Source organism: Hipposideros armiger, unplaced genomic scaffold, assembly GCF_001890085.2.
Source record: "Hipposideros armiger isolate ML-2016 unplaced genomic scaffold, ASM189008v1 scaffold_120, whole genome shotgun sequence".
Classification (NCBI taxonomy): domain Eukaryota; kingdom Metazoa; phylum Chordata; class Mammalia; order Chiroptera; family Hipposideridae; genus Hipposideros; species Hipposideros armiger.
In genome coordinates, this window is record NW_017731470.1 from 1,056,808 (window position 1) to 1,066,959 (window position 10,152).

At 38.2% G+C, this 10,152-nt stretch overlaps 1 protein-coding gene across 1 annotated transcript in view; it reads right to left on the reverse strand.

The window, feature by feature from the left end:
- The window catches only part of MAP3K5 (mitogen-activated protein kinase kinase kinase 5), a 203,596-nt gene that overhangs the window by 27,661 nt on the left and 165,783 nt on the right, over nucleotides 1-10,152 (reverse strand). The window contains exons 16-18 of the mRNA XM_019648088.1: nucleotides 2,674-2,801; nucleotides 2,131-2,267; nucleotides 1,107-1,212 (exon numbers count right to left, since the gene is read on the reverse strand). Coding sequence (XP_019503633.1) covers nucleotides 1,107-1,212; nucleotides 2,131-2,267; nucleotides 2,674-2,801 — 371 coding nt within the window. The remainder of the gene's footprint in view (nucleotides 1-1,106; nucleotides 1,213-2,130; nucleotides 2,268-2,673; nucleotides 2,802-10,152) is intronic.

The window sequence follows — 10,152 nt, forward strand, 5'->3', positions numbered from 1 at the left end:
AATGTTCTGAGGAAAAAACTTAAGGAATTTCTCTCGCTCCTCTTTTCCCCCTCCCAAGCTTCTAGAAAAGATTTCACTGAAGCCAAGTGGAGGGAAAGACTGACTGAAGCAAGAAGGGCAACGGGCAAAGGGCAAAGGGTAGATGAAAAATCGGAGTTCTATCACGTATCAACTGTTGTGACTTAGGCTGCGCTGTTCCTCTTCCTCTTCCCTCTCAATTTCCTCATCTGCAAAGGAGGTGCTTACCCGCTATCTCACAGAACTCAGAAATGGGGAATCTGGCCATTTTATTCTGTACTAGACCAAAAATTATTCTTTTTTTTTCTACATCTCTCTCGCTCTCTCATCATAATAATAATAGTAACACTTAAGAGAAAGAGGAGAATGGAGTGATAAGAACTTGGAATGGAGAACAGGGTTGAGAAGTTCCAGATGCCTTTCTGATATCTGCTGGACAGTCAATTACTCTCTCTGAGCCTCAGTTTCCTCTTGGCTACCATTACCTTTTTGTAAATCCCTTGGTCTCCACCCTGCCAGGACTGCTCTACAGGCAACTCAGTGGCTGCATTACCTAATTTCTTAGGAAAGATTTCTCCTCACCCCACTTCTGAATTGATGAGTCACTTCCTCTTTCCAAATTGAAATCCTACAGTTATTTATGTTGTGAGTAGGGGAATACACCACAGGGAGTAAACAGATTAGGAAAGAAGGAATTATTGGTCCAAATGGGAAGTGATTAAGGTATAAGTAAGAATCACAGAGTGGTTGGGCTAAAAGAAATGTTAAAAAAAAAAAAAATCTTGTCAGGGTTATAGTGATTGTAGGCCAAAGAGGAGAGAAGTAATGACATGAAAAGAAAAATAACAAACTGAGAGTTTAAAAAAACATCTTCAGTGGCATTAACCAGGTGACTGAACAAGTCATATAAGTACAAGGTTAAGAAAGAGTCAGATCAAATTCTACACAACATTTTTCAGTGAGCATCAAGATATCAACATTAATGTTTATGAGAAAAAAAAAACTAAATTTATCTCTCACATTATGCTCAAACACAGCAATTATTTCTTTAACTACGTAAGATCTGTATCACCCTTGCAAACACATACCAGTAAAAGTTTCAGTACACGGGTTTATGCCAGCAAGCCTCTTTGACGTCCCGAAGTCAGAGATCTTGAGAACACCACTATAGGTATTAATCAACACATTGTCACCCTAGAAAACAGAGGACTTTAATAAAAAATGTTATCTTTCTCCCAATACTATTTGTTGTTAGCTGGCAAGTCCAATAAGAAAAGGCATCCTTAGGGCAAACAAGCACACTAATTTTGTACTCTTCATTAACAGTTAATCTCAAAAGTGAATTCTTAACATCATTTTTGTTTATATGTTATCAGTTGTTCACAGTCTGTGACTCAGGTCACAAGGTCAAATGTGGTTCCTACTCAGAGTTCGCTGTGGTTCACAGATAGTAGGGGCTGCCTGTGTACGGTACACGCATAGTAAATTCAATAATGATACTCATAATTTCCCGGTCAATTTACAACAAATAAATGTGTTGATTTTAGCGTAATAATATAAACTTATTTTTCTACAGTCTAGCCTTTGTCAGAAATTTATTAGTTCTGAATTTTCTCTTTTTAAAGAGAATCAAGTAAGTTATCTAATTTTAGTTCAATCCATAAATATATGATACTTGTGAGAAGAGGAGGTTTTATTTTTTTTTCCTTCTAACCATTCATCCATTGATTCAGTAAATATTTACTGAGTAGATACTATGGGCAAGGATGCAAAGATTAACCAGCAATTAAGCTCCCCAGAAGCAGCAACCGTATCCTGTGCACCTCTGCTCTGCTGTGTCACCAGCCACACAGAGCACCTAACAGCCAGGCACTCAGGGGAAGCTCAGCCTTTGTTGGTTGAACATGGTTAAGGAGTTTACTCCTTGAGTAGAAGAGAGAAGACATGAACAGCAGTAACTGATTCAGGGCACAGTAATATCTTGTATTTCTGCCATTTCTAAGATTTATTTATTTGCCATTTAAAATTAATACCCATAACACAACACGGCTTTTACAAATAAAACAATTATCCACCAAGGAACTTACAAAAATGAATCCTGGTTCATCCTACCTTTATATCTCGGTGAACTATCTGATTGTCGTGGAGGTATTTTAATCCTTCGAGTATTTGCTTTGTATAAAATCCAATTGTTTGCTCATTGTCTTTCAATGGACCCCATTTGGAACGAAGGAGAGCAGAAAGACTTCCTGTAAAGTAGGGGAAAACAGAAGACAAAATCTTACCCAAATGAGCTCTTTAAAGTATATTAATCATGTAACACTAATTTAAGCTAATATTTATTTGTTAGTCACAGTGGCCCAGAAACTAGATACTTGGGCTCAAATATGATTAGGCAAATGTCTCTGCTCTAAAGATGCTCATCATCAAATAGTAAGTAGTAAAAAGCCACTCATTTGCTACCCTTAATCCAAGTCACAATGATTGATACTAAAATGGTTCAGGTATTTATTTACTGTCTCCTAATAAACTGCAAGATTTCTTTAAACTTAGAAAAATTGAAACCTGTAAACTTGTAAAGCCCATTCAATTTTATTCTTCTTCAAGGCCCTAGAATTTATACTTTTTAAAGAAAGAAAGAAAGACTTCTCTTACCTCCTGGAACCTGCTCCATGAAGATTTTTATGAAACCATTCTCACTGAAAGAGCCCAGATACTGGACAATATTTTTGTGCTTCAGATGCTTATGCAATGCTATTTCTTCATGTAGGGGCTGGGAGTATCTAAAAGACATGCAAATGCAGATAAGCTAATTATGTAGCCAGGCTTTAGCATATACGTTTACACAATACAAACTGAAAATGTCAGCCAAATATATGCCCATGTATAAAATCAACTATGACCATCTAAGGCCATATTTTTTTATGTTATTATTTCTAATAACATAAATTCCGTGAAGTTGGAGCCACGGTAGTGTCTAAGGGGAAATGTGTCCGGCACTGTTGTAAGCCTTTTGTATAAATTAATNTAATTCTAACAGCATGATTCAAGTCTTAATATCTCATCTTTTGAGGTCCAGTTTTCTCTGCTGTTAATAAAAGAAGAAATGGTAGGGGTTTTTTTGTTTGTTTAGCTGAGCCATCCTGCTACCTGTTGTCAGCTCAGTGGCAGCTCAGTTCGGGCCGGGCATCGAACCACTAGTCGCTCAGAGCTCACACTCTTGAGTGAGCTCTTAACCAACTGAGCCACTCGGTCGGTCCCAGAAATAGTTTTTACAATGGATTTTATTAGTGATATTAAAATAGTTTACCAATATTATCCGGTTTTGAATAGGTATTTTCTCATTTCTTAGATAGTATCTTTAAGGCATTATTTCACTGGGACCTCTTAGAAACTAAAAATAAGTCATCTGAACAGAGAGAATACATCAACACATATTTTCTGCAATCAGTTCTTCTAGCACATGAAGACTCCTCTGATGTGTACTTCTAATCTTTTCTAAGGAAAGTCTAGGTCATTCATTCCATTTCCTTATATTTATATTTCTCCATTCCTGATTTGAATGCTTAATTCTTCTGTTTTCATTCTTATTTCTGAATCATGAAAGCATGAAGATTCTGAAAGCCATTGCTAAAAACAATGTAAGTCATTCTTGGTGTCCTTTAGTCTGTAAATCAAATACATATGGCTTCTGCTGCGCACCTGTGGTCCACAGAATAGCAGGCTGAACAGGTCAAAGACAGGCCATAAACCATCAGCACAGGCAAATCACCAGAGAGAAGAAGAAGATTAAATGAAAAAGGAGGAGATTTAAAAGGCTATGTGGAAAAAGAGTTGAAGAATGTGGTAAGATGGAAAGAGTATTTAATAGGGAGCCAAGATCCTATAGTTCTAGTGCTGGTCTGGTATACCCCAGATAAACACTCAACTGCAGTTGTCTCAGGGCACAAATAAGGGGCTTGTACCACTCCCTTCAATGATTCCCCAAAGTCTAGCAATGAGAACAGGGTGCAAACAAGAACAGATTATTGCCACGTCTCCTGCTTCTGATATATTTATACAAATGATATAATCAGCAAACAGGAACCCATCCAAGATGCCATCTTCAACTATTTCAAATCATGAAGCATGTGCCAAAAGAGCTACTTCCGTATTTTCTTTTTCATAACCACCGATAGACATTTTGATAAATACGGACAATACCTTTACTGAATACCTCGTGCATGATTTGTAGGTGAAAACTGCTACGCAAATTCCTCTAAGTTGTTCCTAGGAAACCCACTCTCGTGGGCTAGAAACTGGCTGTTGGTCATAAAAATAAATAAAAGTACATAATTCTTGTTATATATTGTCCTTCTCCAGGTTTATCCTCTAGACCTCATCATTACATATCAGTTGTTCATGTTTACATTCTACTGTACGTGTCAATAACATTATTGGAAAGAAGCATTTCAACTGGACACTCCTCGAATCACCTACCCTCCTATGATTTATCTTTATTTATTGCTGCCTCTAAAGTGATCATTTTTTATGATGTAAATAAAATCAAGTGGCCTTTAAGAAAATATGTGTTGAAGCCTACTGCTCCTTTTTGTTGTCGCTGGGTCTAAACTAGAATTAATGAGAGAACGAGTTGTTCTAATATCTAAGTAGAAATCACAACTGATCAACAATATATTGAATTTTAATAATTGCAATAAATTATGCAATGTTTTTATGCATCAGATAACCTTTCAAAGAGCTCTATCTACCAATTGTGTTTAATTATCCCCCATTGAGCAAGTGCCAAATTTTGGGTTTAGTCATATCTGCTCTCTTTACTCCACAAACACGATACATAATCTTTTATATAAAGAGATTTATGGAGCTGGATAATGAAGTTGCAAGCCAATATGAACATTAGCCTATGGAAACAAGTGAGAGTATTAACTCTAAAACCCATACCTCATATATTTGTATTCCAACATTTAAAAAAATTACTTTAATCTATTTTATTATTTCTTTGCCACCACAACCACCTGGGGAGCCACTACAGCTTAGTAGCTACAAGCTTGAACTTTTGCCATTCCACTTCATCCATTCATTCATTCAGCAGATCTATACTGAGGGCCTACTATGGGCCAGGCTCTGTTCCAGGCATTTAGAATATAGCTATAGGGTAAACAGACAGAAATGCATGTACTCATGGAGCTTACATGTTTGCAGTGGGAGACAGATAATAAGCTATAGCATAATAAATAACTTATGTAGTATGTTAGAAAGTGATGTGTTATGAAAAAAACAAAAAAGGAGAACAGGGAAAGGGGAGCAGGAGTGCCCAGGGAGGGCTGCCATTAAATAGGGAGGCCCTCACTGAAGTGACATCTAAGTTAAGACCTGAAGGAGGAGAAAGACTTAGCCATGCAGCTAGCTGGGAGAAGTGTGCTACCAGCAGAAGGAAAAGCATGTGCAAGGGTCCTGCAGCAGAATGATGGAAATGTAGGAAGGCCTACATTTCTGGCACAGAGTGAGCAAGGTGGGTTGGAGTAGAAAATGAGTTCTAAAAGGTAATGGGACTCCGAATCAGGTCAGAGCCTTGTCCACCATTGCAAGAACTTTAACATTTGTTTGCTCTGAAAGAAATAGAAAGCCACTGAGGTCTGAGTGATGGAGCTCGATTTATGTTTTAAAAAGTTCACTTTGGCTGTGGTGTTGAGAATAGACAGTGGGGGTGGGGGACAAGAGAGCAAGCAGGCAGAACAGGCTACTGAGGGAACCCAAGAGAGAAATGAGGGTGGTAGCAAGGCAGGCAGTGAGGAGCTGGTCTAATTTTGGACACATTTTGAAGGTAGAGCCAAAGGTTCCCCAGATGGATTGGGTTGGAGTGTGAGAAAAGAGAGGTGCCATGGATAATTCTATGTTTGGAACGACTTTCTACTGAGAAGGGGAGAAGTGTGGGTGGAACAGGTCTGGGGAGAAATTAATTAATCCCACTTGGCATGTTAAGTCTGGTTTGAATCGTAGCTCTATTTATTACTACGAGCTTGATGACTTTGGGAGAGTTACTTAACTTCTTTGAGCCTTCATTTCCTCACCATAAACTAGGAAGATACCTAAGAACTAGGGTTGGTGTATGAATTTCAATGAAATAACATAAAAAACATTTAACACAGTCGGGTATACAGTAAGCACTCCATAAGTGGTGGTTGCTGCTGCCTTCCCTCTCACCACAATCACCAAGAGGGTAACTAAGCACCGTGACTTGGCTAGTGCCGAGTTAGAGCTGCGACGCCTATGATGGTGAGCGAATAAAGAACAGAGGCCTGCACCCCCACGCCCTCGTGATCAGCACTGGAGACAGACCTCCACACACTAGTCACACGTGTCACTCTCACGTAAGGCCACTGCAAGAAGTGCGAGCAAAGGGCTCTGAGATGACTGCTTTCCTATAACTCCTTCGGGATTAAAAAAAAAATGTTTTCAAGATTAGTTTAAGATATTAAATTAACATCTTGCCCAAATAAAGTGTCTGAAAGTAGGGATTTTCCTCTCAGAAATTACCAAGTCTTGGAAGCACCTAAAATGCCTCTTGCCCGTAAGAAAAGATGAAACACTGCCATTTGTGACAACATGGATGGATCTTGAGAGTAACATGCTAAGCAAAATAAGTCAGATGGAAAAAGTTGAGAACCATATGACTTCACTCATATGTGGGATATAAAACTAAAAGCAGCAAATGAAAAAAACAAACAAACAAAAACTTATAAACACAGACAACAGTTTAGTGGTTACCAGAGGGTAAGGGGAGAGGGGGGTGGTAGATGAGGGTAAAAGGGATCAAATATATGGTGATGGAAGGAGAAATGACTCTGGGTGGTGAACAAACAATGCAATATACAGATGATGAATTATTACANAAAGAAATGTACCATCAAGTTCTTCCTCTCAATATATTTTCATCTCAGAGCTTCCTCTCATGTTTATGTTTTCATGAGAAAGGATTATATTGAAAAGCTTGAAAGCGGTCATTAAGGGAATATTTTAAAATCAGACTGGGAACAATTACAAACTTTGTTTCTTTCCTTACCATGGACTAAATTACACCCAAAGTAAAGACTCATAGGCAGTATCATAACAACATGACAATATGTTCAAGAAGAAAAATGTGAGTTGTTTGAAAACTGGAAGCTTATCTTAGTGAAAAATCAGTCACATGTTTGCGAGCAGTTTAAATAGCAAACATTTTTTGGCATTAGCTTTGTTTTCACAACAGAAAAACATGTTGCGTCTGGTTTTTGGATGTGTATGCCACTGTCCTACAAAGAAACGCTGTTTATTCTGGGAAATGTACTCTCTCTGGAGTATTTCAGCCACTTACATACCGTTATCCCTGTTCTAACTCCTGTCTCCATGTGCACTCACTAATGTTTCTTCATACATGAGCCTCTTAAGTATCTGGTGAACCTGATTCACTATCAGAAGGTAGCATGTGACAGGGTGCCTTTCCTGAGCACTCCTGGTACCATCACAGAATCTTCTGCAAAGGGGCTATTCTTTATCCTTTAACTTCCTTAAAAATGATGAGTGTATTTCAAAAGGATGCTACAGACTGAAAGGGCATTCGTAGGAGGACCTGACCAACATCTAGAATTCAGCATTGTTATAAACAGTAGGCTTAAATGCAAAGGTGTATCTAGAAATATTTAATACAATGAAAATAATTTTTTCTATCTGGTTGAAGAAAAAATTTAAAAGATATTAGATAATTTTTATTAGTCTGCTTGATAATGAGAACAACAGTAACAGTTAACATTTGTGGAACACTTTCTATTATTATCTCAATTGCTCATGATCTTAGTTGTTCCTTATAGCATTTCCTCTGTTTTATGGATTAGGAAATTCAGCCTCAGAGAAGTTAAATAACTTGCCCAAATCGCACAGCCTTTAAGTGGTGGAGCCGGGCCTCAAACAGACGCAAGTTGAGGCTGAGCCCAAGCTCCTAATCATTCTACTGCCCCAATTAGTTAGAACAGGCAGCAGTAAACCCAGGTGGGACCGGCTCTATTAACAGGTCACCATGTGGCAGCCCAGGAAAGGATTCACGGTGCCGGTAGCCATACAATCAGAAGGACCCTCACTGTCACTTGATGATTCTGGATTTAGCACATGGTTCTGACCAGCCGTGTCTGGTCCTCACTGGTCCCTTCATGCTGGTGCACCAAGGCATGCCCTCTGATGGCTGCTTTGAAGTAAGGTATTTGTTCCTTCCTCTGTTTAGAGAACATTCAGTGTGCTTAAAAAAGTAGGAAGTCACAAACAACCGAATAGGATTAACCAACATCAACATTTAGGAGTCTCAGCACCGTCATGGAAGTGAAGTCTCTTGCCAGGCTGTGTGCTGAGGGCTGGGACTGTGACAGTGATCAAGCTGTCCTGCCCCGATGGATGGACCTACCATCAAGCAGGGAAATACCCAAGAAAAATGCCCAAAAAAGTTGACATTTTCTCTATTGGTAAAGCACACCCTTTGCGGGTGAGTATAAGACTTNCTGGGACACCCAGGTGAGGAGGCCTGCCTCTCTGCACTCTCCCTGAACTTAACAGCATTTCGCCTACAGTGTGATAATCAGGGTGAGTTTTAAACTTTCCATTTTGGAAGAATTGTAGATTTATGGAAACATTGCAAAGATAATATAGAGAATTCCCGTATTCCTTCCACCCAGCTCCTTTCATACATCTTATATAACTATGATGTATTTGTCAAAACTGAGAAACTAACATTGGCCCAATACAAGTAGCTAAACTACAGACTTCATTCATATTCCACTAGTTTTACACTGATGTTCTGTTTCAGTCCCAGGTTACAATCCATTGCGTTTAGATAACCCATTTTTTGAAAATTAGATGAAAAGATCCCTTATATGGTATTTAAATTATTTCAAAGTATACTCCCTCTGTCCTTTCCTCATTTGGGAAGTCTTAATTTAGGTTACTGCTGTGCTTCACTCATGGTCTGTCCCTATCCCTTTTACTGATAACACACCTATTCCCTTTCACCCCTTGTATCTTTTGACACTATAACCCCTTTATAGTACATGCCCCCACATCCAAGCTTATCACAATGATAAATCATCTAAATATTTAAGAATCTGTTAATTTCTTTAGAGCCTTACAGGAGGTTTACATTCCTTAGGTTCACATTCAATTGGCGGTCATGTGTTTCAAAGCCTCTCTAGATTATTTTTCTGTTATGCACATTTCCACCCTTATTTGTTATAATTAGGTGAAACTCATTTACTTGTTGTTTCAACCAATATTTATGAGGGGTCTACTCTTTTCCAGGCACTGTGCTGGACAATATGCCCAGCACAAAATAAAACAGACACAGTTACCCACTGGTGAGGGAAACAGACACTAGACAAGAAAATAAAAGCAGTATCATATTGTGTCAAGTGTCACAAATAGGGAAAGACCATTTCCAAGGACAGCGAATAATAGGGAGCCTACTTTAGAATCTGTGGTAGTTCAGGACTCTCTGAGGAGATGTTTTTTAAATCGAGACCTAAAGAATGCAAAGGTACAACAATGCAGAGGTATGTGGCTAGAGGGACATGGGGTGAGGTGTGCTCCACGTAGAGGAAACATGGTCAGGAATATCAGAGCGTCTACTTGTATTTCTTTCTTATATAAGAAATAAATAAATTAATATTTACTAATGTTTAATATAAAGATTGACATTGGTGCCCTCACTCTCAAGTCAAACAAGGTATTCTGAGAGAAGAGAGGGCATTCCACAGCTTGGAAGTATCGATGGTGACTTAAAAGTTTGCAGAAACATTTACAAATAACCTAAATTTAAAAATATTCCATATTTATCTTTTTAAATTTCTACTTTAGAATGCTTTATAATGTATGTACAAAAGAGTACAATAGAAATGTTTCTAATTTATGTATCTAAATCTATTCCCCCTGAAGTATGAGTATATATATCATATAGATTTAATATATATGATATATGGTAGAAGGGCTTTGCTTAAATTTTTTTATTATTGGGAGGATTATCAAAACGCTTTGGAAGTTTGCCATCGAGTATGAATACATGCCTCAATTACACCATAAAAGCTACCCCTTTTGTGTTTCAACACTACCCCTTTT